Here is a 25,326-nt window from a genome sequence, read left to right on the forward strand (position 1 = left end):
TCATTAGCCTCAGGATGGTGTGGGGTCACCTTTCCCAGCCTCAGTTTCCTTGGCTGCTAAATGGGGACTTGGAATTCTCTCTTCACTGGCTTTGTGAGGCAACAGAGATATAAAGTGTTTGGTGGTCCCTCAGAAAGTTAAACATAGAGGTACCATATGACCCAGCAATTCTACTCCTAGGTACAGACCCCAAAGAATTGAAAACAGTATTCAAACAAGTACAAGAACACACATGTTCACAACAGCACTCTTCACAATAGCCAAAACTGGAAACACCCCAAATGTCCATGAAATTATGAATGGATAAGCAAAATGTTCTATATACACACAATGGAATGTCATTCGGCTGTAAAAAGGAACAGAGCCCCGACACATGCTACAATGTGGAAGAACCTGAATGAAAGAAGCCAGTCACCAAAGTCACGTAGTATATGATCCCATTTTTATGACATGTCCAGAATAGGTCATTCTTAGAGACAAAAAGCAGAGTGGTGGTTGCCAGAGGCTGAGGGGAGGGGAAATGGGAAGTGATTACATAATCAGTATGGAGTTTCTGTCTGAAGTGATGAAAATGCTCTGGAACCAGATAGAGGTGATGGTTGCACAATACTGTAAATGTACTAAATGCCACTGAACTATTCTCTTTAAAATGATTAGTTCTATGTTACATGAATTTCACCGCAATAATAAACACATAGCAAATAAATAAATGGTGGGAAGTGGGTTGATAACGATTTTATATCACTGATTCCTTTACTAAGGCTGTGAGATAAGCACATTATTATTGCCATTTTAGAGTTGGAGAAATCAAGGCACAGGGAGGGGAGGTGCTCCACCTAGGGAGTGGGGAAGACTGAATGGGTCATGGGGTCTCCCTGACCTCAAGCAGGTCCCACTCCTCTGCCTGGGAGCCATGCAGGTGACAGACACCCACATTGAGTTTACCACCCTTGGGCACAGGTGACTCAGCCAGAGGGCAGACAGCAAAACCCAGGGCATTGGCCAGCTTGACCTGGTTCTTTTTCCCTGGCCCAGGAGAAGACAGCAAGGGAGGCCCAGGGCCAAGGGGCTGTCCTTTGTTCAGAGAGACAATCTGTTATTGTCACCTCTCTGTGCCAAGTCTTTTTTTTTTAATGTAACACAAAATTCATGACATGATTATAAAATGCTAGAATTTAATCTCCAAGTTAGTATTAACCTTTTGAAAATTAAATGTAGTGAGTTATAACAAGAGATCTTGCCAATCACTGTCAATTACTGCCAAAGTCCTGTCTATACACATTTGAGCTATGTATATTTCCTTATTATCATATTAGCATCTTACATTTGCATTAACTTGACACAACATTCTTGTATACTTTTTTAATTCTCGTAATTATCCTGTGAGAAAGAAAGCCAGGATAATTAGTCCTTTATTATAAATGAAAAAATAGAAGCGCATAGAGCTTCAGCCATTGATCTATGGTCACATTAAAGAGTCTAAGTTCACACTATATTCACTCTACTGATGGGAATGTACAGAGCATGTAAGGAGAATTGTCATTGTTCCAATTTGCTTGGAGTGTAGATTTGAGATGTGGGTTGGAACAGGTTGAAAAGATACTTGAAATCAATTCTAAGAAATTTGGGTATTTTTTTATAGATTTATTTTTTATCTTTTATTTTTAAGTAATTTCTACATCACACGTGGGGCTAGAACCCACAACCTGGGGATCAAGACTCAGGCTCCTAAGATGGAGCCAGCCAGGCACCCTGAAATTTGGGGTTTTTTATTTATGTTAATCACCATACATTACATCATTAGTTTTTGATGTAGTGTTCCATGATTCATTGTTTGTGCATAACACCCAGTGCTCCACGCAGAACGTGCCCTCTTTAATACCCATCACCAGGCTAACCCATCCCCCCACCCCCCTCCCCTCTAGAACCCTCAGTTTGTTTTTCAGAGTCCATTGTCTCTCGTGGTTCGTCTCCCCCTCCAATTTACTCCCCTTCATTCTTCTCCTCCTGCTATCTTCTTCTTTTTTTTTCTTAACATATATTGCATTATTTGCTTCAGAAGTACAGATCTGTGATTCAACAGTCTTGCACAATTCACAGCGCTCACCATAGCACATATCCTCCCCAATGTCTATCACCCAACTACCCCAACCCTCCACACCCCCACCACTCCAGCAACCCTCAGTTTGTTTCCTGAGATTAACAATTCTTCATATCAGTGAAGTCATATGATACATGGCTTTCTCTGATTGACTTATTTCACTCAGCATAACACACTCCAGTTCTATTCACGTCATTGCAAATGGCAAGATCTCATTCCTTTTGATGGCTGCATAATATTCCATGGTGTATATGTACCACTTCTTCTTTGTCCATTCATCTGTCGGTGGACATCTTGGTTCTTTCCACAGTTTGACTATTGTGGACATTGCTGCTATAAACATTGGGGTGCATGTACCCCTTCGAATCCCTACATTTGTGGTAAATACCCAGTAGTGCAATTGCTGGATCGTATGGTAGCTCTATTTTCAACTGTTTGAGGAACCTCCACACTGTTTTCCAGAGGGGTTGCACCAACTTGCATTCCCACCAACAGTGTAGGAGGGTTCCCCTTTCTCCGCATCCCCACCAAGATCTGTCATTTCCCGACTTGTTAATTTTAGCCAATCTAACTGGTGTGAGGTGGTATCTCATTGAGGTTTGGATTTGGATTTCCCTGATGCCGAGCGATGTTGAGCACTTCTTCATGTGTCTGTTGGCCATTTGGATGTCTTCTTTGGAAAAATGTCTGTTCATGTCCTCTGCCCATTTCTTGATTGGATTATTTGTTCTTTGAGTGTTGAGTTTGATAAGTTCTTTATAGGTTTTGGATACTAGCCCTTTATCTGATATGTCATTTGCAAATATTTTCTCCCATTCTGTCGGTTGTCTTTTGGTTTTGTGGACTGTTTCTTTTGCTGTGCCAAAGCCTTTTATCTTGATGAAATCCCAATAGTTCATTTTTGCCATTGCTTCCCTTGCCTTTGGCGATGTTTCTAGGAAGAAGTTGCTGCGGCTGAGGTCGAAGAGGTTGCTGCCTGTGTTCTCCTTTAGGATTTTGATGGACTCCTGTCTCGCGTTTAGGTCTTTCAACCATTTGGAGTCTATTTTTGTGTGTGGTGTAAGGAAATGGTCCAGTTTCATTCTTCTGCATCTGGCTGTCCAGTTTTCCCAACACCATTTGTTGAAGAGACTGTCTTTTTTCCATCGGACATTCTTTCCTGCTTTGTCGAAGATTAGTTGACCATAGAGTAGAGGGTCCATTTCTGGGCTCTCTATTCTGTTCCATTGACCAATTTGTCTGTTTTTGTGCCAGTACCATTCTGTCTTGATGATGACAGCATTGTAATAGAGCTGGAAGTCCGGAATTGTGATGCCGCCAGCTTTGCTTTTCTTTTTCAACATTCCTCTGGCTATTCAGGGTCTCTTCTGGTTCCATACAAATTTTAGGATTATTTGTTCCATTTCTCTGAAAAAAGTGGATGGTATTTTGATGGGGATTGCATTGAATGCGTAGATTACTCTAGGTAGCATTGACATCTTCACAGTGTTTGTTCTTCCAATCCATGAGCATGGAAAGTTTTTCAATTTCTTTGTGTCTTCCTCAATTTCTTTCATGAGTATTTTATAGTTTTCTGAGTACGGATCCTTTACCTCTTTGGTTAAATTTATTCCTAGGTATCTTATGGTTTTGGGTGAAGTTGTAAATGGGATCGACTCCTTAATTTCTTTTTCTTCTGTCTTGTTGTTGGTGTATAAGAAAGCCACTGATTTCTGTGCATTGATTTTATATCCTGCCACTTTACTGAATTCCTGTATGAGTTCTAGCAGTTTTGGGGTGGAGCCTTTTGGGTTTTCCACATACAGTATCATATCATCTGCAAAGAGTGAGAGTTTGACTTCCTCTTTGCCAATTTGGATGCCCTTTGATTTCTTTTTGTTGTCTGATTGCTCTGGCTAGGACTTCTAATACTCTGTTGAATAGCAGTGGTGATAGTGGACATCCCTGCTGCATTTCTGACCTTAGGGGAAAAGCTCTCAGCTTTTCCCCATTAAGAATGATATTGCTGTAGGTTTTTTATAGATGGCTTTTATGATATTGAGGTATGTACCCTCTATCCCTATACTCTGAAGAGTTTTGATCAAGAAAGGATGCTGTACTTTGTCAAATGCTTTTTCTGCATCTATTGAGAGGATCATATGATTCTTGTTCTTTCCTTTGTTAATGTATTGTATCACGTTGATTGATTTGCGGATGTTGAACCATCCTTGCAGCCCAGGGATAAATCCCACTTGGTCGTGGTGAATAATCCTTTTAATGTACTGTTGGATCCTATTGGCTAGTATTTTGGTGAGAATTTTTGCATCCATGTTCATCAAAGATATTGGTCTGTAATTCTCCTTTTTGATGGGGTCTTTGTCTAGTTTGGGGATCAAGGTAATGCTGGCCTCATAAAATGAGTTTGGAAGTTTTCCTTCCATTTCTATTTTTTGGAACAGTTTCAGGAGAATAGGTATTAATTCTTCTTAAATGTTTGATAGAATTCCCCTGGGAAGTCATCTGGCCCTGGGCTTTTGTTTGTTGGGAGATTTTGGATGACTGCTTCAATTTGCTTAGTGGCTATAGGTCTGTTCAGGCTTTCTATTTCTTCCTGGTTCAATTTTGGTAGTTGATACATCTCTAGGAATGCATCCATTTCTTCCAGGTTATCTAATTTGCTGGCATAGAGTTGCTCGTAATATGTTCTTATAATTGTTTGTATTTCTTTGGTGTTGGTTGTGATCTCTCCTCTTTCATTCATGATTTTGTTGATTTGGGTCATTTCTCTTTTCTTTTTGATCAGTCTGGCCAGGGGTTTATCAATCTTGTTAATTCTTTCAAAGAACCAGCTCCTAGTTTTGTTGATCTGTTCTACTGTTCTTTTGGTTTCTAGTTCATTGATTTCTGTTCTGATCTTCATTATTTCTCTTCTCCTGCTGGGTTTAGGCTCTTTTTGCTGTTTTTTCTCTAGCTCCTTTAGGTGTAGGGTTAGGTTGTGTATTTGAGTCCTTTCTTGTTTCTTGAGAAAGGCTTGTATTGCTACATACTTTCCTCTTAGGACTGCCTTTGCTGCATCCCAAAGATTTTGAACAGTTGTGTTTTCATTTTCAATGGTTTCCATGAATTTTTTTTAATTCTTCTTTAATTTCCTGGTTGACCCATTCATTCTTTAGTAGGATGCTCTTTAGCCTCCGTGTATTTGAGTTCTTTCCGACTTTCCTCTTGTGATTGAGTTCTAGTTTCAAAGCCTTGTGGTCTGAAAATATGCAGGGAATAATCCCAATCTTTTGGTAGCAGTTGAGACCTGATTTGTGACCTAGGATGTGATCTATTCTGGAGAATGTTCCATGGGCACTAGAGAAGAACGTGTATTCCGTTGCTTTGGGATGGAATGTTCTGAATATGTCTGTGAAGTCCATTTGGTCCAGTGTGTCATTTAAAGTCTTTCTTTCCTTGTTGATCTTTTGCTTAGATGATCGGTCCATTTCAGTCAGGGGGGTGTTGAAGTCCCCCACTATTATTGTATTGTTGTCAATGTGTTTCTTTGCTTTTGTTATTAATTGGCTTATATAATTGGCTGCTCCCATGTTCGGGGCATAGATATTTACAATTGTTAGATCTTCTTGTTGGATAGACCCTTTAAGTAGGATATAGTGTCCTTCCTCATCTCTTATTACAGTCTTTGATTTAAAATCTAGTGTGTCTGATAGAAGGATTGCCACCCCAGCTTTCTTTTGGTGTCCATTAGCATGGTAAATGGTTTTCCACCCCCTCACTTTCAATCTGGGGGTGTCTTTGGGTCTAAAATGAGTCTCTTGCAGACAGCATATCGATGGATCTTGTTTTTTAATCCAATCTGATAGCCTGTGTCTTTTGATTGGGGCATTTATCCCATTTGCATTCAGGGTAACCATTGAAAGATAAGAATTTAGTGCCATTGTATTGCCTGTAAGGTGACTGTTACTGTATATTGTCTGTATTCCTTTCTGGTTTATGCTGCTTTTAGGCTCTCTCTTTGCTTAGAGGACCCCTTTCAATATTTCTTGGAGGGCTGGTTTCATGTTTGCAAATTCCTTTAGTTTTTGTTTGTCCTGGAAGCTTTTTATCTCTCCTTCTATTTTCAATGACAGCCTAGCTGGATATAGTATTCTTGGCTGCATATTTTTCTCGTTTAGTGCTCTGAAGGTATCTTGCCAGTCCTTTCTGGCCTGCCAGGTCTCTGTGGATAGGTCTGTTGACAATCTCATGTTTCTACCTTTATAGGTTACATATCTCTTCTCCCGAGCTGCTTTCAAGATTTTCTCTTTGTCTCTGAGACTTGTATGTTTTACTATTAGAAGTTGGGGTGTTGACCTATTTTTATTGATTTTGAGAGGGGTTCTCTGTGCCTCCTGGATTTTGATGCCTGTTTCCTTCCCCAAATTAGGGAAGTTCTCTGCTATAATTTGCTCCAATATACCTTCTGCCCCTCTCTCTCTTTCTTCTTCTTCTGGGAATCCCAATTATTCTAATGTTGTTTCATCTTACCATATCACTTCTCTCTCAAATTCTGCCCTCGTGATCCAGTAGTTGTTTATCTCTCTTTTTCTCAGCTTCTTTATTTTCCATCATTTGGTCTTCTATATTGCTAATTCTCTCTTCTGCCTCATTTATCCTAGCAGTTAGTGCTCCCATTTCTTATTGCACCTCATGAATAGCCTTTTTGATTTCGATTTGGTTAGATTTTAGTTCTTTTATTTCTCCAGGAAGGGTGTCTCTAATAACTTCCATGTTTTTTTCAAGCCCAGCTAGTATCTTTAAAATCATGATTCTGAACTCTAGGTCCGACATTGTACTAATGTCTGTATTGAGTAGGTCCCTGGCAGACGGTACTACCTCTTGTTCTTTTTGCTCAGGTGATTTCTTTCGTCTTGCCCTTTTGTCCAGAGGAGAATAGATGAATGAGAGAACAAAATGTTAACAGGTTAACAACGTCCCCAGCAAATATACTCTAAACAAATCAGAAAAGACCTGAAACCAGGGGAAAAGAAAGGGAAAGAAAGAAAAAAGAAAGAGAAAAAAAAAGATAAAGATAAAAACAAAAACAGAACAAAACAAAACAGAATATGATCAAATATGATCAGGCTAGTGCATAGATCAGTGCCACACACTAGATTTTGTGTGTATTTTGGTCTGTTAGAAGATAGTGCCTCCTAAAATTGTAAAGAAAGAAAGACTTATATATGTACAAAATAAGGGTTGATACAATGAAGAGATGGAAGATGACTGTAAAGATGAAAATTATAAAAGATTTTATGAAAGGAATTGATAAGAAGTTGTTTGAAAAAAGAAAGAAGAAGATTTAAAAAAAAAGGGGGGGGAGAATGTGATCAGGCAGGAGACTAGAACAAAGCCACACACTAGAGATTTAGGGTATATTTTGATCTGTTAGAAGAAACTGTATCTCAAAATTTTAAAGAGAGAACAACTTATATATATATGCCAAAAATAAGGGTAACTACTATGAAGGGATAGAATATGACTTCAAAAATGAAAAAGAAAAAAAAATTTTTAAAGGGATTGATAAGATGTTGGTTGAAAAAGGGAAAAAGAAAAATTTAAAAAAAACAGTTCAAAAATTAACTTTGAAAAACTAATGAATCATGGTAAAAAAGCCATGAATTTCATGTGCAGTATTCCCCTAGCACTGGAGTTCTCCCGTTCTCCTTGATCGGTAAACTTGGTCTTGGCTTGCTGGCTGTTCTTGCTGATCTTCTGGGGAGGGGCCTGTTGCCGTGGTTCCCAAATGTCTTTGCCAGAGGTGCAATTGCCCCGCCCTTGTGAGTCCGGGCTAAGTAATCTGCTGGGGTTTGCTCTCGGGAGCTTTTGTTCCCTGCAAGCTTTTGGTACAGCTTTGGAGGATGAGAGTGAAAATGGTGGCCTCCCAATCTCCGCTGGGAGGAGCCAAGAACTCGGGGCCCCGCTCCTCAGTGAGCACCCAGAGAAAAGCAGTCAGTCACTCCCGTCTCCCTGGTCTCCGGCGGCACTCCGTGCTCACCCGAGCTGAGAGCCCGCGCCTCGGCTCCGTCTCTGCAGCCGGCTTCCCCGCTCTGATACCTGGGACCTCTGCCGCACTCAGGCACCCCCGGTCTTTCTGTGACCCCGTGGGTCCTGAGACCACACTGTCCCAGGAGGTTTCCACCTCCTGCTTAGCCACTGGAGCGACGTCCCTCAGCGGAGCCGACTTCTAAAAGTTCCGATTTTGTGCTCCGCGGCTCTAGCACTTGCCAGAAGCAGCCGAGGGAGGCCCCCTCCCCCGCCGTCTATCCTCCCGAATATCGCCTCGGATTCACTTCTCCGCACGTCCTACCTTCCAGAAAGTGGTCGCTTCTCTGTTCAGAGAGCTGTTGTTACTCTCTTCTTTGATCTCCTGTTGAGTTCGTAGGTGTTCAGAATGGTTTGATCCCCCTTCACCTGAATTCCTTAGACCAGACAAAATCCAGGTCTCCTACTCCTCCGCCATCTTGCTCCGCCTCCCTCTGTGCCCAGTCTTGTGAAGACTCAGCCCTGGAGCCCGCCCTCAAGAAGCTCCCAGTCTGGAGAGTCTAGAGTTGGACACAGACACTCCCAACCACTCGGTGTCAAGGCTGAGCCAAAGAAAGGAGCCTGGAGCTGGAAAAGCCAAGAGAAGAACACCAGAGGAGAAGGGAAGACCTCCTGGAAACTGGGGTATTGGAGATATTTGAAGAATGTATAGGAGTCCACCTGATCAAATGGAGAAGTTTTACTAGTGGGAAGGCAAAGAGATAGAAACCCTGGGGAGGAGAAATTGGTAATATCTGGCAAAATTATATGCGCATTTATCCATTTGGAGGAATATATCCCAACGATTCCCTTGTAAAACTAAGAAAACTAAGAAAAGATAAATGAACATGGCTTTTCATAACAGCACTATTTAAAATATCAAAAGACTGGAAATAGCCCATAAGCCCATCAATAGAGACTGGTTGATAAGCCAAGGCACAGCCACATGATGGAGTCCTATGCAGCTCCAGGAATGAGGAATGAGGAATATCTCTCTATACTGTCATAGGGAGATCTCCAGGAAACAGTGTTAAGTGGAAAACAGGGAAGTGTATATAGTGACAGATATACATATACTAGTGTTTTTAAAATGGAACAATAGGGGTGCCTGGATGGCTCAGTCGTTAAGCATCTGCCTTCGGCTCAGGTCATGATCCCAGGGTCCTGGGATCGATTCCCGCATCAGGCTCCCTGCTCAGTGGGGAGTCTGCCTCTCCCTCTCTATCTGCCTCTCCCCTAGCTCATGATCTCTCTTGCACTTCTACCTCTCTCTCCCTCTCTCTCTCAAAAATAAATAAATAAAATCTTCAAAAAATGGAACAATAGACCATGAAAAATTATAAATGATTACCTGAGACGGAGGGAAAGAACGTGATGAAAGGTAAATGAATAGAAGCTAGATGTTTCTTTATATACCTTGTTTTGCAGATTTGACTTTAGAACCATGCAAATATCTTACATAATTCTAAGGTAATATTAGACTTAAAAAAATAATTCCCTCACTTCACACCCATTAGGATGGCTATTATAAAAAAAGAAAATAACAAATGTTGGCAAGAATGTAGAGAAACTGGAACCCTTGTGAACCACTGGTGGGAATGTAAAATGGCGCAGCCACTGTGGAAAGCAATCAGGCAATTTCTTAAAAAAATTGAACATACAGTTACCACATGATTCAGCAATTCCACTTCTGGATATATACCCAAAAGAAATGAAAGTGGGAACTCAACTCAAACAGATATTTGTACACTCATGTTCACAATAGCACTACTCACAGTAGCCCAAAGTAGAAACAAACCAAATGTCCATCAACGAATGAATGGATAAACAAAATGTGGTCTATCTATACAATGGAATATTGTTCAGCCTTGACAAGGAAAAAACAGGGGCACCTGTGTGATTCAGTCGGTTAAGCATCCAACTCTTGATTTTGGCTCAGGTCATGATCTCAGGGTCGTGAGATTGAGTTGGGCTCTGCCCTAGGTGTGGGAGCCTGCTTGGGATTCTCTGTCTCCCTTCTCTCCCCCTCTCCCTCTGCCCCATCCCCCCATTCATGCTCTCTCTCTAAAAAAAAAAAGAAAAGAAAGTAAAACATCTGACCCAGCCTACAACATGGATAAACCTTGAGGATGTTATGCTAAATGAAAGCAGCCAGTCACAGAAGGACAAATACTGTATGATCCCATTTATATAAGATCCCTAGGATAGTCAGATTCAGAGAGACAAACTAGAATGGTGGTTGTCAGGGGCCAGGGGAGGGGATGGGGAAGTCGTGGTTAGTGGTTAGGGACAGTTTCTGTTTGGGAAGATGAGAAAGTTCTGGAGATGGATATGGTGATGGTTGTATAACAATGTGAATGCACTTAATGCTTCTGAACCGTACACATAAAATGGTTAAAATGATAATGTTTATATTTGTATATTTTACCACAATAAAAAAAAGTAATGTGGCATTACCTCATTTGAAAGACCCAGCTACTCTAAATTGAATTTGTTATAATACAATATTTCAGAGATATTTTTAAAAATTTTTTAAAAATTTACTTATTTGACAGACAGAGAGAGACAGCGAGAGAGGGAACACAAGCGGGGGAGTGGGAGAGGGAGAAGCAGGCTTCTCCTGGCTGAGCAGGGAGCCCGATGCAGAGCTTGATCCCAGGACCCTGGGATCATGACCTGAGCTGAAGGCAGACGCTTAACAACTGAGCCACCCACGTGCCCCTTTCAGAGATATTTTTAAACAGGAGGTGGAATAGTGAGATGAATTTTTCAATAATTATAACAAATTAATAACAATTACAATATTAATCCTGTTATTTTAGATGTTTTCTAATTACATAATGTTTCTTGTTGCACATTAATGCATAATCTTATCATGAGGTGTTGTTTTTATTGTTGTTACTGTTGTAAGTTAAAACTTTCTGCCCTCAAAAAAAAATTCCCTAAAAATCAGAAGTTTCACGTTAGTGGTACAAATGTGCAGAAAGAAAATATTTCAAGTGACCCTACAGCACAGTAATTTGATAGCATACCTACAGTGGGATATGCCCAAAGGAGGAAAAGAGCCAGAAAGAGGAAGGCTTAAACCGGTTTTCCATAATCATATTGTTTCAGGCACTGTTGGCATGTTACTCTAAGATGGATGTGCATGATTGTGAAATGAAGCAAATTGAGAATTTGGATTTTCAGTGTGAGGGAAAAAGAAAATACAGGCATAAGATTGATCAGTTTAAGTAAAAGTCATGTAATTCTGAATAGGAATTTGGAAGTATCAGCATAAATTCATAATGTATTTTATTTAAAAATAATTGTAGGGGGAAGGGCACCTAGGTAACTCAATCAGTTAAGCATCCAACCCTTGATTTCAGCTCAGGTCATGATCTCGGCAGCAGTGAGATTGAGCCCCACGTCCGGTGCCCCGCAGGGTGCAGGGTGTAGGGCGTGAAGCCTACTTGGGATTCTCTCTTCCCTCTGTCCCTCTCTCCCTCTCACTCTGCCCCTCCCCCACTCACACCCACACACTCTCTCTCTCTCAAAAAAATTAATAAATCAATAAATACTTAAAAAATTAAAAAGAAAAAATGGTAGGGGATTTCCTATTTCTGTCCAGTGAAAAGTCCTAGAAACAACTAACTCAGCAGTTATGAGCACCCTTATCACCTTGATTGCTACCTCTAAGTACCACTTTCCAATCAAAGGAAGAAGGGCTCCCTGGGGAAATGGTTGATTCCCAGGCTTGTGGCAGGAAATGTTCAAGATATTCCTGGAACATCTTGTTACATCATAAAGCAAGAAACAGTCCTGTCAAAAGAACTCAAGAGTCAAAGTGAAGAGGCTCCCACTGGCCAAAGGAGGATAGTAATTTGATTATCAGTAATGATTTAAAAAAAATGCAATGTATTCACACATTTCAATAGTTTAAATCCATGAATTTGTAAAAATATGGGGGGAGAGGGAAATCTCATTATCTAACTTTGGAGGATGTCAAGGAGCCCAACAATGACTTTGAAAACCAGGGGAGGAAAGATATCAAGCATTGATCTTGCCTTTCCATGTGAAGTCTACCACTGGGTAAACAAATAGCAGATGAGAGGATGTTTCTCTCTCCAGACGTATTCCAGTGAATAAACGAAGAAGGAATAAATCATCCCAATATCACTCTGTTGTAGCTGCTAATGGATTAACAGGTTTAGGCATTGATCACCAACGGCAGAGAACGTCACCGAAGAGAGACCGTGGGTGGCAGTTATGGAAGAAATAAGATGGCTCATGAGCTGGCACGTGTCAATTGGATGATGGATACATACGGGGATTCGTTATAAAATTCTCTCTACTTTTGAATATGTTTGAAATTTTCTGTTTAGAAAATAATGGTTAAAGCCCCTTGCTCTGTCTCTCGAAGCAGGATGACGACAGATAGGAGCCGTAGGTGCTCGGTAAATATTCCCCAGGGAGTACCAACATCTGGCCCCATTTACCCCACACTCATTCTTGGCTTCTAGCATACTGCCGAGGGCTGAGCTCACAATTTCGCTGTAATATCTCATGTCCTCGGTTGCAAAACTCCCTCCTCTCCAGTTCCAGGGCCAGGTGTTGAGAGATTAAATCTCACCTCTATTCTAACATGCGGCTGAATTCAACTTCTGCCCGCCGGGGACGGTGGAATCACCCCAGCTGGAGACTGTGGGGTCATTGGCTCACACCCGCAACTTTGCTTTCCCTTTGGCAAATCGCGTTCGACCAATTCTGGGGCTGGCCTGTCTGGCTTCAGTGGCCTGGCTGTGGTTCCAGTCTGGCTGAAGGCCCAGCCCTAAGGCCCAGCTGGCTGCTGTGGGGGGCAAGACCAGTGGGGAAGTCTTGGCTTGGAAATAATACATGGCCTGTGAGTCCAGACTCATACAGGAAGCAGGACTCTGGCCATCACAGATTATCCTGTGGGCTGGACCTCTGTTGGGGAGGCTGGGGCCGGCGGGTGGGTGGGCAGAAACAACTCCATTCCTTGCATGCTTTCCAAACGCCAGGATGGTCCTCAGCACGTAGTACCACCTCATTTAGCTCCCAAAATAACCCTATGAGGTTGGTACTATTCTCCCATTCTAGAGATAGACAAAATGAGAGTTAAAGATTAAACCACTTGCTCCAGCTAGTTAAGCAGCAGAGCGAGAATTTGAACTTGGGTTAACTGGCTCAGCAGGGGTCAGCAAACTTTATTGAAAGTCCACATATATCTGAGGGAAACGAAATCACTATCCCAAAGAATATCTGCACCCTCGTATTCGCTGCAGCATGATTTACAGTTGCCAAGACATGGAAACAACCTAAGAGTCCCTCAGTGAATGAACAGATTTTTTTATTTATCTTTTTTAAGATTTTTTTATTTATTTATTTGATAGAGAGAGACACAGCGAGAGAGGGAACACAAGCACGGGGAGTGGGAGAGGGAGAAGCAGGCTTCCCGTGGAGCAGGGAGTCTGATGCGGGGTTCGATCCCAGGACCCTGAGATCATGACCTGAGCCGAAGGCAGATGCTTAACGACTGAGCCACCCAGGCGCCCCGTGAACAGATTTTTAAAAGGTGGCGTATATATACAATGGGGTATTATTCAACCGTAAGAAAAAAGAAGGAAATCCTGCAACAACATGAATGGCAGTTAAGGGCATTCTGCTAAGGGAAATAAGCCAGGCAAAGACAAATACTGTGTGATCTCACTTATATGTAGAACCTAAAAAAACAAATAAAATGAACTCACAGAAGCAGAAGTAGAGTAGTAGTTGCCAGGGGTTGAGGATGGGGAAATGGGGAGACGCTGGTGAAAGGGTACAAACTTCTAGATACAAGATAAATAAGGTCTGAGGATCTAACATACAGCGTGGTGACTCCAGTTAACAGTATTGTATTGTACACTTGAAAGGTGCTAAGAGACTAGATCCTAAAAGTTCTCACCACAAAAAAAAAAAAAAAAGATAACTATGTGAGGCGATGGGGTGTGTTAACTAACCTTTCTGTGGTCAACATTTTGCAATATACATATATCAAATCATCATGTTGCACACCTTAAACTTTACACAATGGTTTTTTTTTAAGATTTTATTTATTTGACAGAGAGAGACACAGCAAGAGAGGGAACACAAGCAGGGGGAGTGGGAGAGGGAGAAGCAGGCTTCCCCTGGCTGAGCAGGAACCCGATGCGGGGCTCGATCCCGGGACCCTGGGATCATGATCTGAGCTGAAGGCAGGCGCTTAATGACTGAGCCACCCAGATGCCCCAACTTTACACAATGTTACATGTCAATTATATCTCAATAAAGCTGGGGGAGGGGGAGGCCGTGTAGCAAATATTTCAGCTTTGCAGGCCAGATGGTCTCTGCTGCTAATGTTCAACTCTGCCATTATAGCCTGAGGACAGTCATAGACAATATGTAAATGAATGGGGGAGGATGTGTTCCAGTAATTTGTTTATTTGTTTACTTACATAAACAATGTGGCACATCCATACAATGGAATATTATTCAGCCATAAAAAAAGAATGATTCATGATAAGAAGCACCGAGTCACGCCCCACACAGATGAACCTCAAAAATGTTAGCCTGAGTGGAAATAAAACAGCCAGACACCAAAGCAATTCACACCACAGCCCCAGACAGACTCACATCATGTCTGATCCCATGTAGGTGAAATGTCCAGAACAGGCAAACTCATATAGACAGAAAGCAGGTCAGTGGTTTCCAGAAGCTGGGGGATAGTGGCAGTGACTGCTAGTGGGTACACAGGGTTTTATTTCAGGGTGATGGAAATGTTCTGGGACGAGACAGAGGTGACGATTGCACAACATTATGAATGTCCTAAATACTATAGAATTATACACTTTTAAATGGTTCATTCTATATTAGGTGAATTTCACCTTGAAAAAACCCCAAAAGCAAAAAAATACATCATCTACAAAACAGACAGCCATGGGGCGCCTGGGTGGCTCAGTCGTTAAGCATCTGCCTTCGGCTCAGGTCATGATCTCAGGGTCCTGGATGGAGCCCCTGCATCGGGCTCCCTGCTCAGCGGATTCCTGCTTCTCCCTCTCCCACTCCCCCTGCTTGTGTTCCCTTTCTTGCTGTCTCTCTCTCTGTCAAATAAATAAATAAAATCTTTAAAAAGAAAAAAAAAAAAAAATAGACGGCCAGCCCATAGATTGTCGTTTGCAGACTCCTGCTCTACATCCCTTAACAAAACCCAGAGCTGAATAAAAAAACCGCAGACATATAAAATCTTAGCTTAAAGCCCTGCACACTGCAGTTTTTATTATTAATAATTATTATCATCAGGGTCTTCATGACTATTCTTCTGCCACCAAAGTGAACATTATTAACTCTGACATTGGCCCCAAGCCCAGTTTTGCCCCGGGTTCCTCTTCCTCTGGCCTCGGGCCATGATCCCACCTTCACTTCAGGTCTCAGTGCCCAGGGCTCTATCTGTCTGTGTCAATGCTACCTTCATTAGAGGGGTCCCCAGGCCCCGGACAATGGCTATTTTCTTGAGACTAGTGGTCTATCTGTAGCCGGGAGGGGCCTTGACCTACCCTGGCAGGTGGTCCTCATGAGATGTAAGGGAAGCAGGGGTGGGGAGTGGTGATTCATAATGGGAATCCCAGCCTTTCTGCTAACTCCCAGGCCCAGCCCAGACCAGGCGCTTTGCTGTGTGGGTGCCTGCATGTGTATGCATGTGTGTGTGTGTGTGTGTGTGTGTGTGTGTGTGAGCGCGCGCGTTTGTGCACGCACGCACGCATGTGTTTCAGAGCCCAATCCCCAACTGACCCCACATCCTCAATCAGGCCTTTTGTGCACTCAGCAATCCCTCCCTGCCACCCACCTGGTCCCTGGCTTGCGCCAGATAACTTCCGGGCACCCTAAGAGGACTTGGCATCTCCTAGTTTGGGGGAGATGGAACCAGACAGAGAAACTCCTAGCCCTGTATGGATGAGTCTGAGTCAAAGGGAGGCACCCCAGGCTAGAGAGCCAGGATGGAGAAAGGGGGGAACCAGGGGTAATCAAGGAGGCTTCCTGGAGGAAGTGTCCTACCCCAGGACACAAATCCCAGACAGACTCTAACGGAAATGCTAGCCAGCCATGACATGCCCCTAGATTGAACTCTACTTAGCCTCTGCCACCAGTTCCAAGCTTCGAAAGGGAATCAAGGCTGTCTGGATGGCTGGCCCAGGAATTCTTGGGTGTGAAGTCTGCAAACACTTCTGTGTGTGAATTACTCTGACCCTGACCCAGCCACAGGAGAGTGGAAACATGTTTTGCCCTTGGAGCACTCCCCAGGTCCCAGCTATGTGACCTTGAGCAAGTTACTTAACCTCCCTGAGCTCAGCTTCCTGCTGAGTAAAATGAGCATAAATGGATGGTGCCATAAAACCGGAAGGGTCCCCCGGGGCTGGAGTCAGTGGGAGCCACAGAGGGACACATCCAGGGTCCCTAAGGCCAAGGCAAGGTCATTCCTAGACCAGGTGGACACTAGGTGGGGATCTCCTCAGCCACCCCTCCACATTCTGGGGGCACTAGGGTAAAGCAAGCCAGGCACAAAGACAGGATCACGATTCCTGATTTTGACTTTCACCTCTGGTTCCAGTATGCCTCAGCACAGGGCTGTTCCTGATCCTGTCTTTCTCTAAAACGTCGATATTTTGTTTATCATGGATTTTTTTGCATTCACTTTGGTCTTTTAAAATATCACATTAAAATATGACTCGATGACAGATTTTCAGCACCACCTTAAATTTTGTACCCTAGGCGAATGCCTCCCTCTCCTCACTCCGTCCTCACACCGGATGGACACACAGTACAGGCAGAGCCCCCCTCCCTTCCCCCCGATCCCAGCCCCAAATCCTTGGAAACTGGGACTCAGAGAGTTCCTTGGAATCCCCTGGGGATTGGCCTCCATTCCCTCCCTCCCTCCCTGAGCACCTTACTCCCTGAGTCCCCACTGTGTGAGGCTGGGTCCCCAAAGAGAGGATACTGTATATCTGTGAAAGCCCCCCCCTGGGGAATCCCAGACCTGGCTCAGCCTGGACATTCCCAGGCCTGCCCAGGGCCCGCCCCATGCTGAGTCCCCAGCCTGGTGGGTCTCCTGGAAACTCCCCAAGCTGGTTTCGGGGTAGGAGGCCCACAGTGAAGCAATTCACACCACAGCCCCAACAACTTGGAGCCCATCCCACCTGATTCCGGAATAAAGGGAAGGCAGGTTCATTTCTGCAGGACTCGGCCACCTGCACTGCGCCGGAAAAGAGGAGGACCCTTCGCTGTCAACCCAGGTGAGCCCAGAAGCCAGCTCCTGGGACAAAGCCAGGGTCCTGAAGGCTCCAGCCCAATCCCTGCTCTCAGCTACCTCTGGTTGCTTGGGACCAGGACCTGGAACTGAGTCAGAGGTGACAGCTCCTGATCCCAGGGGCTGGGAGCAGGCCTCAGCAATCCCCAGCGCCTGTACCCATCCTCTGCCTGAACCTGAGGTGCTGACAGAAAAGAAGGCAGGAGGCAGTACCAACCCCAGGCCTCTCCTTCTCTCCCCTCCCCCAGCACAGCCGGTCTTACCAGTTTGGCGGGCACCTGAGAGTCCCCTCTCATGACCAGCTGCAGAACAGTTACAGGAAGGGGATAAGGCTTGCTGGACTGGCCTCAGTCTACCTCTCTTGGGAATGGGCAGAGTTTGCTGGAGTCTAAACTACTTGACCTCCAGGCCCCTCCTGGGACGGGCCTGGCTTGCTGACCCTTGACCTCAGCCTGGGAGGGACAGGATAGAATGGGGGAGCCCCTGAGATCCAGATGACCTTGACCCAGGACACTCTGTCCCCATGCTTCCGCTACCTCCCGCCCACAGCTCCGCAAGGGGCAGTCGTGTCATTCACCTCTGGACTTTGACAGTAGCCAAAGGCACCGCTCAGTCTTCCATGCCTATCCCCTTCCAGTTCTGCCAAAGTCTGCGCCGAGGTCAACTGGATATGTCCCTCAGAAGCCGGAACCCCACAGTGGTGGCCCAGGCTGTCCTCTGGATCCTGCTCGGATTGGTGCTGCGGCTGGAGCCAGGGACAGGTGGGTCAGGAAGCAGAGACCCGGGGCCGGGACCCAGTTCTGTAAGAAGGTACTGCTGCCCCCTCTGTGTCCAGCCCTGTTCAGGGTGAGGCTGGAGACCCCAGGAGGCCCCAGTCTCAAGGAACCTCCAATCTCCAGATGCTCCCCATAGGGTCAGGACAGGAGCTGGGGAAAGGACTTGGGGCCAGGAAAGCAAAAATCAGGAAAGTTTCCTGGAGGAGGGAACATAGATTTAGGACAGGAAGAAGGAAAAAACCTTTTGACTTGATGGAGAAACAGGAAAGGGCATTTTAGGCAAAGAGAGGGACAAAGCTATGGAGGAATCGTAGTGTGGACCGTCTGGAGACGAACCTGGATTCTAGACAGTGTAAGGATTAAAACTTCTTGGGTTCAAATCCTGCCTCTTCCACTTTCTAGCTGTGTGACCCTAGGCAGATGATTCAACCTCTCTGTTCTCATTAGGGTCATTGTGAAGATTAAATGGGTTAAGTTATATAAGTCACCTAGAATGGTGCCTGGCACATAGTAAATGTTTAGTAATTGTTAGCTATCATTCAACGTCCCACCCAGCTCTGAGCCCAGATTTTCTGAGTTCCAAGTTCAGCCACTGACATTTCCCTCACTGGGCACAGGCCCACTCTCTCCTCCCTGGCCATCCTTAGGGACGCCTATCCCTCTAAAATCCCCCAAACTCCAATCTATCAAGAAAAACTGTCCATTTTCCTCTCAAAGCACCTAGGAACTCTTCCCGATTTTTGTCCATCCCACTGCTGCCACCCTGGCTTCGGCCACCTTCATCACTTACCCCCACACTGTCCTTCCTCCCCTACTCTAGCCTCCCCCAAATCTGTTCTCCACATGGTAGCCAAAGGAGCAATCGTAGAATACCAGCCAGGCCATGTCTCTCTCCTGCTCATGAACCTGCCATGGCTCCTCAGTGCTCACTGATCGTCTAAGCTCCTTAACCTGTTATCTGTGCCTCAGTCTCCTCATCCATACAAGGACAGTGGTGGGGGTCACAGCGTTGTCCGATGAAGAGCTGGGGGCACTGAGAAAATGTGGAAGCAGCTGGGGGAGGAACAGAGGGTGCTGGGCCACTGGGCTAATGTTGTTCCTCCTCCTGCAGCCACCCTGCCCCTGCTCATGGACTCTGTCATCCAGGCCCTGGAGGAGCTCGAGCAGAAGGTACCAGCCACCAAGGCCAGCCACACTGCTTCTGTGTGGCTGCTGTTCGCCCAGGACTCTGGCCGCCATGATCTCCTCCGTCACGTCCTGCTGGAGGGGCAGAATCTCAAGGCCACCAAGCTGGATCCCCAGCAACTGAGCCTAGAGCTTCAAGGCCTGACCAAGGACGTGGCCCAACATGGTATCCGGGGCAGGCAGGAATACGGAGTGGTGCTGGCACCCGATGGCTCCACGGTGGCTGTGGAGCCTCTTCTGGCGGGGCTGGAGGCAGGGCTACAAGGGAACAGGGTTGTCAACCTGCCCTTGGACAGCACGGCCACCCCTCTGGATGCTGGAGCCACCTTTCCAGACACTGGAGCCGTGGTTCCAGATGTAAGAGCCACATCCCCAAGAGTCAGGGATGTCCCCCCAGATGGCACCTCTGCAGATGTTGGAGCCATGCCTCCAAATATTAGGGCCACAAATCTGGATGTCAAACCCACCTCTCCAGGTGTTAGACCTGTCTCTCCAGATGTCCCAGTCACTTCTCCAGATGTCCAAGCCTCCTCGCCAGGTGCCAAAGCCAGGTCCCCGACCACTGTGGACAGCCTCCTGGTGGTCACCCTGGCCAGAGACCTGGGTCTGGCCTTCCTCCAGAGCCCTCAGACCTGGAGCCATTCAGGCCTGGGGACGGAGGGCTGCTGGGACCAGCTCTCTGCCCCCCGGACCTTCACACTCTTAGATTCCACAGCATTGCCAGTCACCATGGCCTTCCTCAATGGGGCCCTGGATGGGGCCCTCCTTGGAGATTATCTAAACCGAACCCCTGAGCCTCGGCCACCTCTCAGCCGCCTCCTGAGCCAATACTATGGAGCCGGGGTGGCTGGAGATTCAGGACTTCGCAGCAACTTCCGACGGCAGAACACAGCAGCTCTGACTTCAGCCCCCACCTTGACGCAGCAGGTATGGGGGGCCCTCATCCTGCTACAGAGGCTGGAGCCAACACACCCTCAGCTGCGGGGCATGAGCCAAGAACAGCTGTTCGAGGTAGCCACCAATGCTGCCAAGGAATTCACTGAGGCCTTCCTGGGTGAGAAGGACCCCCGCCCCCTGTGACCTCCCCCCTCACAGATACACTCTTAGCCTCATGTGGTCAGGGGTATCCAAGACTGGAGGATTCCAGAGGGGGAAATAGGGGCTCAGGCTGGGGAGCCAGGGCAGCTGTACAGGTAAGGAAAGGCTAGATTTGGGTCTTAAAGGATAAATAAAATTTCGGGGCGCCTGGGTGGCTCAGCGTTAAGCGTCTGCCTTCTGCTCAGGTCATGATCCCAGGGTCCTGGGATCAAGTCCCACGTCGGGCTCCCTGCTTGGCGGGAAGCCTGCTCTCCCTCTCCCACTCCCCCTGCTTGTGTTTCTGCTCTTGCTGTCTCTCTCTGTCAAATAAATAAAATCTTTAAAAAAAAAAAGGATGAATTAAAGTTCATCCCCCCCCAAAAAAAGGAGTGCGGGAAGGTAGAGGGCATTCCAGGAGGTGGGCTCAGCACACGCAAAGGCACAAAGGTTCAAATGGAAGTTCAGCCAGTTACTCCTGTGCACCTTTAGGGAAGTTGCTTCACTTCTCTGAACCTCACCTTCTTCAGTGGAGCCTGGTAAAATCATTGCTTCTTCTTGGAGGTGCTGGGTGGTTTAAGAAAGATGAAGCAGGGAAAGCAAGTAGCACACAATTAGAGTATGATAAATGGGGGCTGAGATTCCTCTTTTCTCACTGTGGCTGTCCCTCCCTAGAACTCAGAGCAGAGCCAGCTGGAGAGTGTTGCGTCCTGGATTGTAAAGAGCCTTAAATTAAGAGTTAAAATGTTTGGGGTTCATCCTCAAAGTGATGGATGGGAAGCATAGCAGATATTCCAATAGGACTGAGATGCTGTTAAATTTAGTTAAGTTAGATCCCCATGGGGGCCAGTGTAGTGCGAGATGGAAATGTCCTCAGATCTGGAGGGAGGCTGGAGGGATGATCCATATGTGCGCTCTAATGGGGGAGCAGGTGGCAGGCAGAGAAACGCTGGCTGACTCCAGCCCTGGACTCCCTTCTCCACAGGGTGCCCGGCCATCCACCCACGTTGCCGCTGGGGCGCCGCGCCCTATCGGGGTAGCCCCAGCCCGCTACAGCTGCCACTCGGGTTCTTGTATGTGCATCACACCTACGTGCCCGCGCCACCCTGCACGGATTTCGCAAGCTGCGCCGCCGACATGCGCTCTATGCAGCGCTTCCACCAAGATACTCGGGGTTGGGACGACATTGGCTACAGGTAAACTGAACCCGCAGGCTCGCGAACCTTTTAGAGGATAGTCTGGGTGGGCGTGGCCAGATCCGGGGGGCGTGGCTTGGACCGGAGCCAACAGGGCGAGACGGAGGAGGAGCTTGGAGGTGGGTGGAGCCAAAGTGGCGAGGGGGCGTGGCCTTGACTCGGGTCCCGGCTTTAGCAGTGGGCTTCTTGAGTTTGGGGTAGGAACTAGGAAAGGAGGAAGGACCTGTGTTAAGAGCTGGGTCTGGGACAGAACATCGATGGAATATGACCTAAGACCGAAGAGGTCTCTGAACTGGGCAGGAGCTGTACCTGAGACAGTGTCGAGGGGGCTGGGTAGAAAGGGGAGTGGCCAAGGCTGACGTACAGATCCAGAAAAACGGGATAGTTTCTGCGGTGGCACTTGGGGAGTGGGAAGAGTATGGGCGGGGCAGAGCCAGAGAGACCACGCGGGACGTGGGTCGGAGGTGGCCCTTGGCTCAGGTGCAGAACTGGGGTAGGGGCCCAGATGAAAGGCGGGGCCTCCCTCACGCCGCGTGGCGCCTGCTTCTCCCTCGCGTCTACAGTTTCGTGATCGGCTCAGACGGCTATGTGTACGAGGGCCGCGGCTGGCACTGGGTGGGCGCGCACACGCTCGGCCACAACTCTCGCGGCTTCGGCGTGGCCTTCGTGGGCAACTACACTGCGGAGCTGCCTGCGAAGGCTGCGCTTCAGACCATGCAGGACGTGCTCCCTGGCTGCGCAGTGCGCGCTGGCCTCCTGCGGCCCGACTATGCGCTGCTGGGCCACCGCCAGCTGGTGCGCACTGACTGCCCTGGGGACGCGCTCTTCAACCTGCTGAGCACCTGGCCGCGCTTCGCCGCGGTGAGTACGAGACCCCGCATCTTTCCGCACACGTTCAGAGCGCAGCCCCGACCCCCGTCTACCTGCCCAACCTCGACAGGCGCCTGACTCCTTACTGTAACCCCTAGGCCCACACAACCTCAGCCAGGCTCCTGGTCCCCCTTGCAGTCCATCTATTCAGGCAACCCAGGCCCAGACTTCACTCGTTCTACTTGCAACAGCCCCTACCCACCGTCCTTTGCCCGTACAGCCTCGGCTCAGCCCTGACCCGGCCAGCTTGTCCTTTACCCAGCCCCGACAGAGTAAAGGACTTTTACCCAGTCCTTTACTCTGCCCTCCCAACCAAAGCATGGACCCCGACCCTACAGCAGCCCTTCTGCCTACACAGCCTCACCCAGACTAGCCAAACATGGCCTCACTCCTGTCTCCTACCCAAAGGGCCCTCTGTCCACACAACACTAACTCAGCCTGTGACCCTCTACAGAAACCCCTTTGCCTGTGCAACCTCTGTCTAGCCCCTACCCCTGTGCTGCAGTCCTCTGCCCAATCTCAGCCCTGAGGATGCTTGCTCAGCCCCAGCCTCCCTGACCCCTGATGACAGCTCTTATGGTGGAGCAATCTATGTCCAGCCAGCACAAACTTGGCCTGATGATCCCACCCAGCCCCTGACCCCGATTACGAAAACATCTCTATATTCACACCTGCACAATCTCATGTTACCTGCACACTGGCCAGCAGTCAGCATTGTACCCACCCCCTCACTTTGGGCCCCCGTCCTCTTCCCTTTCCATGACAGGGGCAGACCCCCACTCCCCAAGCCTCACACTCCCCTGTCCTTTTTTTTTTTTTTTTAAGATTTTATTTATTTATTTGACAGAGAGAGAGAGAGCACAGGCAGGGGGAACAGTAGAGGGAGAGGGAGAAGCAGGTTGCCCGTTGAGCAGGGAGCCCGATGCATGGCTCGATCCCAGAACCCTGGGATCATGATCTGAGCCGAAGGCAGATGCTTAACCGACTGAGCCACCCAGGCGCACCTGCCCTGTCTTTTCTAGAACGTGAAACCAAGAACAGCCAGGAGGGCCTCCAGGAGATCCAAAAGGGAGCCACCTCCAATAATTGTGCCAGCCACAGGCCTCCAATAAAGAGACAGTGGAAAGAGAGCCTGTATCTATGCATCATCTGTGTTTGCACACGTTGTCTTTTTCTTTTTTAAATTTATTTATTTGAGAGAGAGAACAAGTAGAGGGGAGGGACAGAGGAAGAGGGAGAAGCAGACTCCCCACTGAGTAGGGAGCCTGATGCGGGACTCGATTCCCAGGACCCTGGGATCATGACCTGAGCCAAAGCCGGACATGTAACCTACTGAGCCACCCAGGTGCCCTGCACAAGTTGTCTTAATTTGTGTTTGCCCAGAAGCAGACCGGAGACAAGAATTTCAGTGCAAGTAGTGTGTTTGGGAGGTGAAGGTTCTTCCAGGTCATATCAGTTGGGGAATGAGGAAGAGAGGTAGGGAAGAGAAGGCAGCCAAGAAAGGGTACTTTATCAAGTAAGTTGGCACTCTGGGGACATGGAGCTCAATCCCACTGGGGACCTCTAGGGGACAGTGTAAGACACACACCTCAGAGTCATACTGATCCGAGGGAGCTGGGGTATTGATCCTCCAACCCTCATCGTCATTGGTTAAGGGCTGATCTCAGGGAGGTATTAATTCTCTGGCACTTTTGGGTTGCTTTTTTTTTTTTTTTTAAGAACTAGTGACATGGGCCCATGTAAAGGTCTAAGGACTTGGATCTGATTCTTTTTTTTTAAGATTTTATTTATTTATTTGAGAGAGAGAGAATGAGACAGAGAGCATGAGAGGGAAGAGGGTCAGAGGGAGAAGCAGACTCCCTGCTGAGCAGGGAGCCCGATGTGGGACTCGATTCCAGGACTCCAGGATCATGACCTGAGTCGAAGGCAGTCGCTCAACCAACTGAGCCACCCAGGTGCCCTTGGGTTGCTTATTGTATGGGGAAAGTGGACTCCATCGTCAGAGAAAGACCTCCAGCAAAAATGCAGGGAGGTGGGAATGGATCAGTATTCAGTGAAGTGGGAAAGGCTCAGGGATACATCGGGACATGGGGAAACTCTGTATGTGTGTGCTGTGAATGGATTGAGTGCAGTATGAAAGAGGTGGGCATATCTAAGGTGTGTCCATCTGTGTGAACATGTCCAGCTCCAGAAAAAGGGTCTTTGGCCCTCATGTAAGATCATACTCCTTGGGACAGGTTATAGAATTTGTAAGGCACAGGGCAAAATGAAAATGCAGGGCCCCTTGTTCAAAAAGCAGGAACTTCAAGACAGCAACAGCAAAGCATTAAATCAAATGCAGTGCGGTGCCCTTCTAAGCATGGGGGTCCTGGATGACTGCCCAGGCCACATGCCCATGAAAGTGGTCCTACCCACCCTATCCTGTGAATTCTGGTCATCCTTGCCTTTGCACAAACTGTTCCTTCTATCTGGCATGCTCATCCCATGGTCCTCTCCTTATGCTTTGGGCCACAAGTGTCACCTCTTCAGGGAGGTCCTCCTGGATTTTTCCACTTGTGCTCAGCCTCTACTGCAGTCTATTTTCTTCCAAGTCTTCCTCACCAGCTAGAAATGTCCTGCATTGATGTTCAGGATCTGTTTCCCTCACTGGACTCTGAGCTTCAGGAGGGCAAGAACCAAGTTTGTTTAGTTCCCTGTGGCTTCTCTAGCACCTAGTACATAGTAGGCACTCGGGAAACATTTATTGAGTAAACAAAGCTCCTG

The 25,326-nt window shown here is 46.9% G+C and overlaps 2 protein-coding genes across 3 annotated transcripts in view; one reads left to right on the top strand and one right to left on the bottom strand.

The window, feature by feature from the left end:
* Positions 1–25,326, bottom strand: part of CYP4F22 (cytochrome P450 family 4 subfamily F member 22) — a 73,258-nt gene that overhangs the window by 46,298 nt on the left and 1,634 nt on the right. The gene's annotated exons all lie outside the window — the stretch shown is intronic.
* PGLYRP2 (peptidoglycan recognition protein 2) lies at positions 18,133–23,675 on the top strand. The gene is made up of 5 exons (XM_028095321.2): positions 18,133–18,223; positions 19,350–20,477; positions 21,483–21,693; positions 22,257–22,554; positions 23,586–23,675. The coding sequence occupies exons 1-5, from the start codon at positions 18,133–18,135 to the stop codon at positions 23,673–23,675; spliced, it is 1,818 nt and encodes a 605-aa protein (XP_027951122.2).

This window comes from Eumetopias jubatus, unplaced genomic scaffold, assembly GCF_037043125.1.
Source record: "Eumetopias jubatus isolate StellerSeaLion01/CBP00866 unplaced genomic scaffold, mEumJub1_p1.0 scaffold_1, whole genome shotgun sequence".
NCBI classification, from domain to species: Eukaryota; Metazoa; Chordata; class Mammalia; order Carnivora; family Otariidae; genus Eumetopias; species Eumetopias jubatus.

What these genes read in the sequence shown, in the direction of transcription:
- PGLYRP2 (XM_028095321.2), top strand. Translation starts at nt 18,133, where the DNA reads ATGTCCCTCAGAAGCCGGAACCCCACAGTGGTGGCCCAGGCTGTCCTC. An exon ending in GCGGCTGGAGCCAGGGACAG is followed by an intron (nt 18,224 to 19,349) that starts GTGGGTCAGGAA and finishes CTCCTCCTGCAG; the next exon opens with CCACCCTGCCCCTGCTCATG. An exon ending in TGGGACGACATTGGCTACAG is followed by an intron (nt 21,694 to 22,256) that starts GTAAACTGAACC and finishes TCGCGTCTACAG; the next exon opens with TTTCGTGATCGGCTCAGACG.